Raw genomic sequence first — 16,440 nt, forward strand, 5'->3', positions numbered from 1 at the left:
ACTTTATTAAAACATTCAATAAACGAGCATGCGTTTATTCGCAAATTTAAATTGATTACATTCAAAGGTATCAAGTGTAATATTTTAATATCGCTTTAACGTGTAATGAAGTAGTACCAACTACACTAGTTCTTTAAAAAGAGGTTTTAAAAATATAGTCATCATTCAAGTAAAAGCCTAATCAATAAGGTTGTATATCTATGTTGGCAAAAAACTTTTACAATAAAGCAGGAACGTCCCCGAATGTTACCACAATGTGGGTTCGAAATGGCAGTACATTCAGCTCTCCCGGCCTAGTAGAAGCTCAATGTTGGCGTCGCGTCGGGAGCTTCGGCGTGGGGAAGCGCGTGAGACTTCACAGTAATGTCGGGCGCCTTCCATTATACAAGTACGTCAGCCGAGTCCTTTGTTGTAAAGTGTGCCGTGAATTTTGACGGGGAAAGGTCTTCGAAAACGCGTCAAACATTCTGCGCGGAGGCAAGAGCCTTGGAGAACCCGTCTCTTTCATTTTAAGTAATAAAATAATCTTAATAAACTTGATTTAGGAAATGAAATGTTGTGAAAGTAGTGCATAGAAACTATAAATGCTTTTTTTTTCAGGGAAGTTTTTTTTTAATACCGACGAGGATTCTCTAGTGCCAAACCTAGGTATTAAGTTAAAACTATTGAGTAACTTCTATGAATATGTTAAAAATGCATATAATAAGTATGACTTCAATTAATGTCGCACTAGTCTCTATTGTCCATTGTTTCCACAGGTTCATTGTGTTTGTTTAATGGAATGCTTTTACGAATAGGGAATAATTGGAAACTGTTGTTTGGCAAATAAAATGTTTTGAATAATAGAACATAATTGGGAATTGTTGTTTGGCTAGTAAAATTTCTTGACTATTAGTAAATAATTGGGAAGTGTGGTTTGGCTAATTAAATGTTTTGAATAATAGGGAATAATTGGGAACTGTTGTTTGGCTATTGAAAAAATCGGCTAATAAAGAAACGATTTTATGGAGAGGACTGTTAAGAAGTTCACTTTTTGGGTTTTGAAAACATTGTACAGGCAAATTTTCATTTTATACACTGATAGTGTCGAAAAAAAACTAAAATTTTAAAATAAAATAAAACTAGTTTGGAATACCCGCTCTCAAATGGTGCTTAGCGATATTTATCGATTCCGTTTAAATTAAGGCTTACTAATCAATTTGACTATGTTCTTCTTTATTCATTCTTAAGTTGCCTGAAAAGCAAAATTAGTATAAAATTAAAACATTTTTTATCCATCAAGTATAATTATAAGTACATAGTAGTACGCAGACAAGGGGCTCTTTACAATGGATAACCTATATATACGTCATGAAAAATACAATTATAATACCTAAAATCAAGCGAGATTCAACCGGCAACAACTGAAATCTGAATTAAATGGGGAAAACTGAATGTATAAATTATCTTTTGTCAATAAGACACAATATTTGAACGAGTTTATTAAATTGATTGTGTACTTTATTGTAGACTGGGTTTAATTGCGTGTAAATCAAAAAGGAACATTATTTCAATTGTGTCGGCTTTGTACCTATTGTCCGGGCCACACAAAATATTACGTAAAACGTAAAATGTACATTTATATTGCGATATTAACATGTGTAATTCAGTTAATTAAGTATTGAATACAGAGACAATAACGTCGTTTCATTTTATGTGAAGCACGAATGCCATATTAAATTTTAATTTTTCATGTAAAACATTAAAACAATGAAAACAATTTCTTTGAAGTTATTCTTAAGCATCTATCAAATATAGAAATAAAACTGATATATTAATAATATTTGACTGAATTGTGTGGCGCCGTTTTGGTAAAAAATTAAGTTAAGGGCGCTGATAATCCAAAATAGCGCAAAAACTAATAAATAAAATTTGCACAAATCAATTTATATCCTTCAAAACTTATATTGGAAGAATTAAACATCAAAATTAAATACTTTGTTCCTATACCACTTAACTTTACTAGTGCATAAAGAAGATATTTTAATTAAAGCCGTACCATTCAGAAACAAAACGAATCTCTGACAAAAATACATATTACTGATGATGATGTAAAAAAACTTTAGCAAACGGAACTACAAATGCCTGAGAATTTTTTTTTATAAATTAACAATAAATATAAGATCCCTTGAAAATAGCTTTTAAGATTTCACAACACACTAAAAAATATAATGAAAAGTTAAACAAATAAAAAAAATAATAACTAAAACTAATTGACAACCACTAATAATAAAAATCTTCTTAATAACTAAATAAATGACATCCCTCTCTTATACACACAAGTATAGCTTTTTATTGGGGTACGTCTTTAAACCAAAATATTCACGGTGAAATCCGCTTAAAAACGGGATTGCAGGCGCTTAGCTAATGAATTGATAAGTTTTATAGTAAAATATCAATTAATTACCACGATGTCGGAAGTGTTCATAAAAAATCCTAAAATTTCGTATTTGGTCATTATATTAGACAAACGCAGGTGCATGAACACATTTTCCGATATTATTACAAATTTACTCAAAGTTTATCGGGGAGTGGCCTGCAGACATTGATATAACTATATGTCTATGTCTGCCATCACGTTTTTAACCGAATCACCGATAACTTGAAGAGATTTTTAATTAATCAGCAATACTTAATACAGTTTTTTCTTTGTGTGGACAAAAAATTATGAAAAATAAATGTTATTGTGCATTATACATATAAAATAAATGTTACTCTGTATTACACACATAAAATAATTTTAACTGTGTATTATACATATGAAATAAATGTTACTCTGTATTATACATATAAAATAATTTTTACTGTGTATTGTACATATAAAATAAATGTTACTATGTTTTACACATTTAAAATAAATTATACATATTAAATAATTGTTACGATGTATTACACATATAAAATCAATTTTACTGTGCATTATACATATAAAATAAATTTTACTGTCTATTTATACACAAACAATTTGACTCTACTATCAATTTTATAAAAATAAATTTCCATTTGAAATTATAAGTATATTATTATATTACCAGACTTACCGTGGTGGTCACTTCGCTATCCAAAGGTATGGTTGAACAATTTTACAAATCTTTCGAAACAATCAATCGACTGCATAAATACACTATGAGGTATTAATGTCACTTACCCTGACAATTATATAGAACATCTTCTATTTAATTATGCATTAAAAAGAAGAAAATTCACAAACCTATCTCTTCTCTATAATCTAGCTTTTCATGAATACCATGCTGACAAGAAGGGCTTCATATATACCTACATGACTAAATATAGTGCATTTACGATGAGTTGCTCCGGGATGCAATCTGCAAGATGAAGATTGCCCACATAATAGCCTTATCGATCAGGAAAGAATAAAATCTTCAAAGCGTCTAATAATACGTGTATGTAGTTCATTGGATAGCTCAAAGCATATATCATAGAATAGTTCATAGCATACTTAATAGCTTAGTTCATAGCATAGGTCATAGCTTAGTTTATAGCACAGGTCATAGCATAGTTCACAGCGTATTACATCGACTTGCACGTAATTAAATGACACATGGAGAAAAATGAGTATCGCTAATTTATTTAGAATCTCTTCAAATTATTGGTAATCCGATTAGAAACGGGATCGCAGGCCTTGAAAGTATTAACAGGTTCCCTTTTAATTCATTCGTTAAAGGCTTTCAATCCCGTTCTAAGCAGGTTACCAATAATTTGAAGAGATTCTTAATAAATTAACAATACATAAATTTTTCTCCGTGTATTCAGACGTCGTATGGTTTATTTAACTATTATTACTACCATCATTTGGAAGGCGGGTATGGGTACCACCGCCCCAGAACCTCTTATTGGATAGCCAACACAAGTGGTTCTCTACGCTTGTAGACTTAGCAGGGGTGCCCGGGTTCATGGCGGGAGATTTATCTTGGTCTTGGCAGCGGATGCATTTGCCCACTTTCTGCCTGGCAGGTCGATTTGGGAGAGACTGGTTGAGGAAGACCTTTTGACCCATCGCCTTGCACCGAAGTAGAACGGATGGGTTCATACGATCGTCACTCCTGGACATATTGATCTTCTGATTCCTAGTCGCCTTCGTACCTTCTTTCCTTCCCAGAACTTTCTCTATTCCTCTCTCCTTTCCCTAAAAATACCCTACTCACGGAATCCTCAAAGATAACATTGGTCCTGAGGATTTTTTTTACACACTGACCCCTAGATTTATACCCACCCCTCAAACTTTTTTTCTTCCGAGATCTACCTCTCCTTCCTTCCCTTAAAAAAAACTCCACATAGCATTCCCAAAGATGGCATAGGCCCTGAGGAAAATTATTCTCCTCGGGCCTTTTGAGTAGAGCTAAAGTAGAGTAAAGCTAGAGTAGAAATAACACCTATGGGTACCTTTCTTAAACTTATCGATTATGCTTGCATCAGCGTTGCATTCTTCCGGATCTTCATTTTTAACGTGACCATACTTATTTTTACTTCTGGGATCTCTTTCATCTTCCTCTTCAAATTCTGTTCTTCACTGCCATACAACAGGCATGGTATTTAAAGAAGAATAAAAACCATAAAACGTTTAACAGTTGCAGGGGCCAAGTGTAAAAATACGTATTCATCCATTACATTCTTAAATCCGTGTTTTTGCGCCCTCGACGTTGGCAGAGGAGACCCACCCCGTGTATCATAAATCATACGACTTATTTCCCGGGTATTATGGCACGGCCCTTACTTGATATTATAATAAAGAGACGTAAGGAACAGATCTACGTGAGTTATTATGGCCACCTAAGCAACGCAGTGGAAGGATCTAATGTTTGAAGCTCGTGTCACACCCATTAGATAAGTGGTTAACTTTTTTCTAGTGATTCCCTCCATTATCAAACAAAAAGACACTTGATTGCCATATTAAATGCCACTAGTACCCTTCAATCATAACTGCAAATCGACAAAATTATCTTTAAAATCACCCCCAGCATAATAAAACATTTTAGTGAATTAGACTGACAATAAAAAACACATATATTTTTTTCATGATCACTTTAATTTTATTTAAACTCTACCGGTTTCGGAAGAATCCTTCCTTCATCGGTAGAATTTAAAAAAGTGTTTAGTCGTAAACTGTGTCAGTTTTTAATATTCTACTGATGAAGGAAGGGTTCTTACGAAACCGGTAAAGTTCAAATAAAATTGAATTGGTCAAAAACAAATTTACGTGTTTTTTCTTTTAAATTATGACGAGCTACAAATGATTTCGCGTGTTAGTGAATGTGTGATGTGAAATATTCCTGTAAAATCAATGAATTTTGAATTTTCAAAATAGGAACTACTTATCAAATCAGTCAAACGATAAAGTAGGTAAGTATGTAGATTATTAATTAGTTGGTCACCGTGGACGAGGGGTAAGACTCCCGACTGTCAAACTGGAGGTCGCGGGTTCGAATCCAGGTGTGTGCAGGTAAATTTTATTTGAATAGTTTTAGTTATTTCACAATTTAGTCAGTAAGACCACCATGCAGAAACGTTTCTTGAAATGGCTTTGGTGGTGTTTTGTGACCAGATCTGAATCGTCAGGTACTTTCCAACCTTCTCTTCCCCATCTTATTCCACTCGCCACTACCTTAAGCCTTACTACATACCCCAGTTAGGGATGATATAGTATCACTGGATCCACACGGTTGGCAGCAGTTGAGACTTGTGCGGTATTACATTGAAAAAGTAATTATTATTTATTCGAAATCTGTCTGCTTAATTTTTTAACAGATATGAATTAAAATAGTGAAGTTACGTTACTGTGATAATGCGAGTGATTTCACTGAACTAAGTCGAGTGGACATTCTTTAGTTAACAGGTTGATATAGCTAATTTATTCGTACACTCATACTCTTTGAATGGCTAACCTTTTCATAAATGATCCTGTATTTTTGATAATGCCATTGGACAGATGTCGTAAATTTACAATTTTACTAACATTCGGTAGGTAAACTTCTTCTTTTGAAAGGCAATAATTCTGAAGCAAATATTTGTGTAAATGAAAACCTCAGCATTAGAATCCGTAAAATGTTAATATCCTGTGTTTTTCACGGATCTGTACTATTTTTTTAAAGAATATTAGATATTATAGTGACAACATATTATTATTGTTATTTAAAAACAGATAAGGCAAAATATGACAATATAATGTGAGTCAGAAGCCTTGATAAAATAAATACTTTCATGACAAAAAACACTTTTGTGGAAAAACTACAAATTAATTCCTTCTTCTATCTCCGTATTAAAATTGATAAGGAACTTGGTTGAGTTGATCGATACAGTGAGTCGCATTGTGGATCTTGCACCCAATAATAACTGTCAATGTCTCACTGGAACAGTTGCCAAAATCAACGCGAATCCAAACGTGCGAACGAATCCTTTTTTTCTGAACGTAGCCTAAAGGAGCATTTTAAATGTCACTAGATTTGTTTTCTTAAAATGTATTATTCTAGCCAACATATAGGTACACGTTTAGGAAAAGTTCTGGTGAAAACAATCCACGCTGCCCGGGCTTAATGACGTATTTGGTCAATCGTATTATCAAGATCAGTTATTGGTATTGTTGAATTACGCACACAACACGATCATTTGTGCTTTTAGGGAATCTGTTCAATGTGATCGTTACGTCAGTTGTTAGTTTAAATTGACCATTAGGCTAGAGGTGGGTCCTACGAGTGCTTTTCGTTACTGGGTACAATGAGTACAGGTACAAAAAAATACCGGTGACCAAATACTCAAAAGTATTGATTCAGAATAAGTAATTCTAATGAACTCGCATAAATTCTGTCCACATATTCCCCACAAATATTCTACGGGAGCTTGATTCCCCGTTTTACTATTCGTATTCCGTGGGGGGGGGGGGTTGTTACAAAATTTCTGAAAAACATTATTCCCCACAAAAAAAATTCAAAATGAATGCTCCCCACGAGATATTTGAAATAAAAATACTATTACCTACTAAAAATACCCAACAAAAATACCCGTCGAAGAAAATACCTATCACAAATACCTACTAGAAATACCCATCAGAAATACCCATCAAAAATACCCATCCAAAATACCTATCAAAAATACCTGCTAAAAATACCCATCAAAAATACCCATCAAAAATACCCATCGAAAATACCTATCAAAAATACCTACTGAAAATACTCATCAAAAATACCTATTAAAAATACTTGTCAAAAATACCTACCAAAAATACCTGCTAAAAGAACCTATTAAAAATATTTAGTCCCGGTATAAAATACTCATAAGTATTTTGGAACCAGGTATTTTAGAGATCTGTCACAAGTACAAAGTATCGCATGGAAATACCCGGTACTTTTACTGGGTACGATAAATACGCCTCACCTCTACATTAGGCAGAAAGAATCACCAGTTTCACTTAACCTACAAATAGTAATGTAAAGGACAAGAGACAAAGCAGACATGTTCATTTGTACGTCGGCATGATCATGATATCTCATTCATACACGATTGTCTCTTTCATTCCTTTAGGCGCGCGTTCCTTATTGTACCATTTTAGGAAACCACTCACTGCAGTCCAATATTTCTTTTTGTATGCCACAGAAAGAAAAAGTACCAATATTTTATAATAAATTCATTTAAATAAGATGTTGGTACATTATCTTGTAAGAACCTCAAATTTTTTTTCATCACAATGTAAGCGATATTACCCGAAAACCCAATGTCTATTTCTATTCTCGTTTGTATTACAACAAAATACCTACGTAATACAAATAAAATGTCCCATTTACCATTCACATGACAAGCGTTGTTTTTTTAACCCATTTTCTTCATTTCTCTAAGTGAAACTGCTGAATATTGCGAAATACGCAGTCGTGAAGCTATACGTCTTCTGCAATCACACGTGACAAAAGTAGTATTTTTATTTTTAAGAAGCCAATGTAATCTTCTTAAGTAACGTTTTTATGATACAATATTATTTTTCATTTTTATTTATTTATGATCGAACTCAACTTTTATAACAATTATAACACGTCACCTACCCGGTTCTGAGGTTATCTCTACGAACTAAATATTTTATAATCACTTTCTATGACTTTATATAACTTTTCAAAGATGCGATGAATTATCATTTTGATGATTTATCCGCTCACTTTTTCATCTTAATTGTTTTCCTCGATTTTTCGTATTACATTTTGAGACTTGGGGCGCGATCTGAAATCTTTTTCGAGACAATTGCACCTGGATTTTTGTGCGTATAGAAAAGTATTTATATTTAAGCTGTTTTAAAACATTTTGTTAATATTTTTTATTTACTGTAGTATTGTAAAGCTTCACATCTTGATACAGGAATGCCCAAGTAAGATAAGCTGCTTATGATTTTACTTGTGTTAAATATTTTTCGAATAATTCGCAAATTTAATATAATATAAATACCAAGAGTCCAACTGCTGCTACCAACTTTACAAAGTCAATTGCCAGTAGGACTACGGCATGTCTATGCAATGTAATGCCTGCATAATAACGCATTTAAAGTAATGCTTTAAAAGAACATTGTTTAAATACAAACGAAAATACTTCATTTTTTCGTACGTTATTTAATCTTTCTTTTTCCCGTATTTATGATCATTTTTTTATATGTGTGACTGCACAAACACCTTTCTGTAAATTTCTACCATGGTTTGTGATTATATTAATGCTTTACCGTGTATTTTATTTTTATTTTTTTTTTTATAATTAACTCCACACAGGAGGCCCTGAAGAAAATAATTTCCCTCAGGGCCTATGTCATCTTTGGGGATGCTGTGTGGAGGGTCTTTTTGTGGAGAGGAAGGAGTGAACATGGGTCTTGAAGTGTCCCATGTTGTAGGAGGGAGGAAACACAGAGGCCGGCAGTTCGTTCCACAGCCGAGCTGTTGAACTTAAGAACGAATCGTAGAAACGACTCGTTCTCATGTGACAAATGTCAACCGTGTACAAATGTTGGGCGCGCGTTTGGCGTGTATACCGACTACGCACCGGTGCCAAAGGGATCAATGACGCTAGTTTCTCAGAGCATCTTCCATTGTAATACCGATAGAACAAGGACAGCATACCTACCTGACGCCTGTGCTCTAAAGATTGCAGTCCGTTTGTTAAGATTGGGGAATCTATCAAACGGACCGCCCGTTTTTGCACAGAGTCAAGGGTTTTTTTCAGGTATTTAGGGGCTCCGGACCAGAGGTGGCTGCCAAATTCGACAGTAGGGCGCACTTGCGATTTGTACAGGGTCAGTAGTTGTGTGCTATTAAAGTATCTGCGGGCCCTGTACAGTACACCCAGCTTCTGAGAGGCCAGCTTTACTCTGGCTTCGATGGAGCCCCCGTACCAAAATTTATTTATTTTTATCAAATCTAAAAAAAACTTCACTCTAGAAGTTTATCAAAAATATATATAATTCCGTGGAAAGCCAACAATAATTTATAATTTATTCATAATCCTTGTGTATTTTGCGGGATATTTTTACACCGCCGTAATATGTTTTTTTTTAATATTTATTTTGAATATTTAAAGTTATTATTCTACCCCCTAGGAAAATCTTACAGCCCTTCAGGGACGTGGTTCCCAGTTTTTTTTTTTACATCTATAAACCACTCTCAAAGCTCGAAAAACCTAAATACTTTTTGCGTTCCTACTCAAGGGCGCCATAACATTAAACATTATTATTGTACCATCATTACTTCGCGCTGCCATTTTATATTGTAATGAAAATATTCAAATATTCTACTCTCAAACACTCCCATGCCTTAAATTTTAACGTACCTACTACTTATTTCGCCCCGCTTTTATCCTTTAGCATTCTGACGTTTCCTATGTTGTAATTTTGGTTACATGCTTGAGTTTGGGTCCCTAGACTGCTGTTAAGGAAAACAGGAAAACAAATTATTCTAAAATATTAAGAGCCTAAGAAGACAGGTAATAACTTTTGGTATTAACAATGTATAACATCAACGAAAAGTAAGGAACAGTTGGCGATAACTTAACCTATTTTTTACAATGTTAAACACTAGTAACTTGAAATTAATATAAGTAAAGCTGAATTAAATGCGAGAAAAAAAGATAATTTTTGGGCCACTTGTGGAGTGTTTGTTTCATCTAGTGAAGATAACCCGTATCACGACGTATGCCAAACTTAAACCATTACTGGCAACGAAGCCTCTTCAATGCATGCAACCCTGTAACTTGTTTACCTACTTAAAGGTACCTGAAATATCTCTCAGAGATACCAAAAACTTTCTAATGGTAATTACCTATAATGTACTTCCTTAAAATTTTCATTGTAAATGAATTGATCCTGAACATTCTGAACGAGGTAGATATAATACTGGCATTCGTGTTGTAACACTGTAAAATTAGCGTTTAGTATACTAAGGGGACGTAGTCACCGCATCATACCTTCTTAGAGCAAGCGCAAAGAGTTCAAATGACTACTACTTCGAAATAGCATTTTAAAAATTCAATTCGAGTTATTTCAGAACAACCCATACACACCGTGTTTGGTGGAGATGGTAATTTTTCACGATATTCTTGAAATTTATTAATAAAGTCCGTAGTTAAATAGAGCAAAAAAAATGTTTGAAAATTGTCGAAAAAATCTATTGTGCAATGTGCACCCGCTTTACATACCCGCACATTCGCTAAGGTAGGTTTGTACATAGCCAATCATTTTTTAAGTTATGGTCGATAAAATAGATTTCACATCTAGCGAGCCAGTGGCGTTCCATAATAAAGTGCTTACTATAAAAGACCGATTAAAAAATCTTTTAATGTACCTAAAATATAGGAAATGGGCATTCGAGTGCTGTACGCTGGTAAGAATGTTACTAAATTATTCCGTTGTTTTATTCCATAACTCTATATGGTCGACGCTCTCTTTTGTGTATGTAATATATACAGCTTCCTGCCACGTACTCTTTAACATTAACTCCACACAGGAGACTATAAGAAAAATATATTTCCTCAGAACCTATGTCATCTTTCGGGGTGTTATATGTGGGTTTTTTTTTAAGGAAAATAATAAATGATCCAGGGTCTTGAAAAAAACTATGTTGTAGGAGGGAGGAAACATATAGGCAAATCATTTAACGACCCGTTCCCATATGACAAACGTCAACCGTTTACAAATGTTGGGCGCAAGTTTGGCGTGCTTCCCGACAATGCACTGGTTCCGAAGGGAACAATGGCGCTAGTTCCTCAGCGCGTCTTCAATTTAAATACCGGTAGAACAAGGACACGCTCTAAAGAATGCAACCCATTTTTCAAGTCTGGAGAATCAATTAAATGGACAGCGTTTTTGCGCTAGTCAAGGATTTATTTTAGATATTTTGGGTCTCCAGACCAGAAATAGCTGCCAAATTCAAGCTTCGGGCGCACTTGGAATTTGTACAGGTTAACAGTTGTGTATTTGTGAAGCATAAACCGGCCCTGTGCAGTACGTGTACGCACTGTATACTACAAATACCCCGTAAAGTGTATGTAGAAAACTGTAAATAAATTATATCCAACTCTATAACCTCCTTCAGGGCAGTACATGGAGCTATAAATACCATAAATAAACAACGTAGGTACCTACTTTCTTTAATTTTTATGTCAGTTATTCTAAATAACACAGATAATATGCAAACAAACATGTCGAGTATCTATCCAGTCTTGTATATTGATAGAACATCATAGGTCATAGATCACTGGTGATTTTCTCAGTACTTTTGTACAGTGAACCCCCAATAAAAAAATAAACACATTATAAACAGCTCGCTATTAAAATCAATGCGACAAAAAGATGCAGTCTAAGAGCAACCAGATGTCCCATGCATTTTAGAATCAACACTAAATACTTCATAAAAAATAACAACACAATCCCTCTGCCGGTGAATTAACATTAAAAAAATTATGCGAGTTCAAGAAATTGATGAAATTGGTAAACAATAATATCTTCCCACGAATTTCTGAACACCGAGTGAAAAGACCATGAGCGCCACCCTACCTGGGTTTAGGAACTAAAATCTTGAAGTAGTTTGCGTCGTAATGTCAAGCGCTGGTCGTTATTCGTACTTTTTTATATGCCGTTAAGTCATTACGGCTAAGTCAACAGGGATCTTAGTGAAAGTTTATGTTTCAGCTTTCATACCAAAATCCATGTTTTGAGATTTAATGTTTGTTTTTTCCGTGAAGTGTAATTGCTCTAATTTGCGTGGTTGAACATGACAAAAAATAAGCTTATCACAAAAAACATTTTTAAAGTTATGTTATTCGAGCTTCACCTACTAGGATTTTTGTTTAATTACATATAACTGTATTTTACTTACTAACGCTATTATCAAAACATCTTAATTACAGTCGAATAAGATACGCATATTTTACGGTGTTTATTTTAAGGGTTAGATGAAATTAAAGAGGCGTTGATTTCACGTACGTCTTACATTACAATGCCAAAATGACACACGGACACGGAAATTACGCATAGATGATATTACACATTAAAATACGCACTAAAACCTAAAGTCTTAGGTGTGATTGAAAATTTTAATCGCCAAAGTATGATACTGATTTATTTTTGGGTACTATACCGTGTTGTGCTACATCCTTCTGTAGCCAACGATTCGGACAGAATTACAGTGTCCACCATCAGGGCATACGTGTAAAGATTGATGTATGTTCTTATGTATGCAGATGTGATACCGGGTCGCCAGCTCTAACCCTCTAAGAGCAGGTAATATATTATAATTTAAGATGGTGTTTTGCGTTTAGTTTTGGTGTAGCCGTCAATTATCTGATTCCAAGAACTATTGAGTTTAGTCCCGTGTTTTTTATAAATATTAATAGCATGAATATCCGCAAGGATATAAAGAAGGAGGTAGCGCAACACGGCAAAGTACCCCTAAAATAAAAGAAAACTCACTTTTTATTATTTTCCAATATGAAAATTATTTAATGCACACTTGTCCATTTTAAGCTAAAGTATTTGAAAAAAATTGGTAAGTTTAATTATTCGTGTACCTATTTGTAATTTATGTAGATACAAGTCTACGCATGTGTAATTCTGTAATTCATATAAGTACAGAAGAAATAATGCTTAAAGGGATCCACTTTCCGAGGGATCAATATTCCGAGGGATCAAATGTAGTGAGGTCAACTCTCGAGGATCGTAATTTCATCGTCACCAAGTTAATATATAGTAAATATTGAAGACAATATTAGTGATTTCTAAACGAAAATCTGAAACAGAAAAATCAGGACCCTTGTCTTTCCGGGACAGTGCTCTACCAACTGAGCTAATGGGACCCTATTCCCCTCGGTCACTTTTAACTGTATCATACTTCGAATAAGAACTACTAACAATGTCTTCATTTTTTCACCGCACATTTTTATTGGCAACTATCTTTATGTATGATCGCAAGATTTAACCCGAACTAAATGCAATCCAGACAGCGTCTTTTTAGATAAACCTATCTTATTTTTAATTTTATTTTTTTTTAATGTGCGACATCTGTTAACTTTTCTGCTAGTCTAGAATGAATATTTATTTTTCGGAATAACTTTATTGAGTAAAACCTCAAATTGTTATATTTAAATATTGAAGACAATATTAGTGATTTCTAAACGAAAATCTGAAACAGAAAAATCAGAAAAGGAAATGGTCACAACTGAGCTAATGGGAACCTATTCCCCTCGGTCACTTTTAACTGTATCATACTTCGAATAAGAACACCGCACATTTTTACTGGCAACTATCTTTATTATTATTTTTTTTTAGAATTTCAATTATGAATAGTCATTTTTTTCACAAATCGTTTGTGAATCTGTTCTCTCAACCTTTTCGTGACGGACGTTATATTAATAAGTTGAGATATACATTTTTAGCGGTACCGAAAGTTTGAAGTTTTACCTACAGTTTTTCACATCCAATCACTATACTCTATAAAGTAAGGGAGTAAAATTCAAACAAGCGTTGCGACTGTATGACAGCGCGCTACTTCTACATAAAAATATAACAATTAACATGATTGCTAATTCCTAACTAAAACGGTTAGTAAACGAACTTGACAGACAGACGTGTTTTCATGTTACTGCTCAAGATACTGAGTTGGCAGCTAGCCCTACCGCTTCCTCTTCACATTTTACTCACTAACATAAACCTAAGGTATTCTATAATATGCGCAGTTGCGCATCTTATTAGAACAGATATATAAATAAATGGTCAATACCTACGTACATATTTCTACATTTGATTGGCAAACGTGGTTTACACAATTAAATATAATTTTCAGGCATTAGCAATAAGCTTCACGCGTCCAGCTGAAACAAGACAAGTGACACGTGGTCTTAGAACAAGGGTTGTTTCATTCTAGAGGGTGGGGAATTCTGTTTACCTAAGTAAGTCAGTAAGACGGGATATATTGAGGTGTCAATCACGACACTGCCTTATAATAAACGCACGTATGCTTCTTGCTTTAGGGAGTTTCAACGCCTTCTTGTTATTATGTGATATAAATAGAAATCTATTTATTGATAGGTTATATTGAGACATAATGTATTTCAATACGTATAATTTATTCAATTATAATTTTTTTTAACAAACTTTGCCCTCATTTGGGGTCAGATACTAATTTGCATATTTAAAACTTGGATAGATGGCAGCGTCCATGGTATTAAAAAATAAATTTAAAAAATGGTCGAAGATAATGCAATTTTTAGTTATTGTAGGAAAACATAATATGTTTTATCAAAATTAGTTAAATAACCTGTTTATGTTTTAAACACTTATTTTATGAAGCACTAGCGAGAGCCCGTAAAAATCACGAGGTATTATAATTGTAGGATTTGTGCAGCTGAAAGTGTTAAAATATTTGTCTCAATGCATATAAAAAATACATGTTTCAAACACATAGAATGAATTAAAAGTTCATTGGACCTGAATAACTTTAAGCATTAGATACATTATACTACCCAAGAATAATTCACAACACGTAAATCATCGCAGATAACCGAAAATAGTATACATTGATAATTTATCATACTTATATGTTTTATTATATTATAAACCTAATCGATTACCAACAAATTTACCGGCAACATAAAACAATGTTCATTATAAAGGTTTCAAAATTTTCAATGAACTCCCTTTAAATGTTAAGGAAGCCAAAAGTCTTTCGTGGTAGTTTTTCGTAAGTTATGCCTCAATTTTGCGAAGTCTAAATATAGTCGGTAGGTAATAGAATATTTTACAGTAGTTTTAGAATAGATGTACACTAGATAAAATGATATATAGATAAATGAGGAGGTTCTCCAAAGAATCGAAAGAGGAAGGCACCTGCTCAGGACCTTGTCCGAAAGGCGTGCAAGATGGATCGGCCATGTTATACGACAAGAAGGCTTCTTGCATGTCATAATGGAGGGTATGACCGAGGGGACCAATTCTAGGGGACGCCCACGCCGAGAGTACCTGGAGGACCTGCTGGTGGACGTGCGCTGCTCATCATATGCAGAAGTCAAAAGAGCCGCACACGACAGGGAAGAATGGAAGAGGAGAGGAGATAAAATTGCTGCAAACCAATCCCAGGATTGAAACCAGAGAGAGAGATATAAAGTGTTAAATTTTATAACAAATGAAAATAAAAAGATCAAAAGGGGCGCTTTTGTCCAAAGTTTTGAAGGTTTTAATTTAATTTTAATTATTTTTTTTTAAATATAAACTAGGTAACGAATTTATTTCATCATTAGGTAAACGTAAGATTTGTTTATGTTCTATATTACGATTCAATGTGTTTTATTAGAAGTAACAATAAGTTTGTTTCTGATTCACAGTGAAACTAACGACGTGACAGCAGGCTTGTTGGTAGAGGTGTGGAACAAGGGAATGCTCTGGGACAAGGCCATTGGATATCACTGGTTACCGCTTCCGTCAGTCCACGTTTCGAACGAGGTAAGTCATTATAGATACCTTTTTTTTATTTTAGTTTTCACCCATTAATCAGATGACTGTGGTGACGTCCGTCACCTTGAGAAAAAATGAAACGTAGATAATTTAATCAAATCCATCAGAGAAGCTGCATATATCAAATTAAGTATTTTCTAAAGCTATATTTACAGCAAGCGATTCTGAACTTATTCTTTATATATTTCCTTTGCACATAAGGCTTAAAAACGCTATAAAATATTTCATCGATTTTTGAATAGAAGACACCGGTGTCCCATCCACAGGTGATCTTGGACACAAAAAAGATATTTTTTTTCTCAAAACTAGTTACATTTAAAAAAAAAAAACAAAATTAGGTAAACTTCTCAAATTCTGCTGCATGCAAAGGCTTTTTAAAAAAACACCACTTGATTTAAAGTTCTATCTAATTTTAAGTATAT

The 16,440-nt window shown here is 33.9% G+C and overlaps 1 protein-coding gene across 1 annotated transcript in view; it reads left to right on the forward strand.

Moving 5' to 3' along the window:
* Positions 1–16,440, forward strand: part of LOC149425905 (phorbol ester/diacylglycerol-binding protein unc-13-like) — a 304,195-nt gene that overhangs the window by 55,457 nt on the left and 232,298 nt on the right. The window contains exon 4 of the mRNA XM_089643854.1: positions 15,889–16,006. Within this exon, the coding sequence (XP_089499980.1) occupies positions 15,889–16,006 (118 nt within the window). The remainder of the gene's footprint in view (positions 1–15,888; positions 16,007–16,440) is intronic.

This window comes from Hesperophylax consimilis, chromosome 2 (assembly GCF_061612785.1).
Source record: "Hesperophylax consimilis isolate HC1 chromosome 2, BYU_Hcon_1.0, whole genome shotgun sequence".
Taxonomy (NCBI): domain Eukaryota; kingdom Metazoa; phylum Arthropoda; class Insecta; order Trichoptera; family Limnephilidae; genus Hesperophylax; species Hesperophylax consimilis.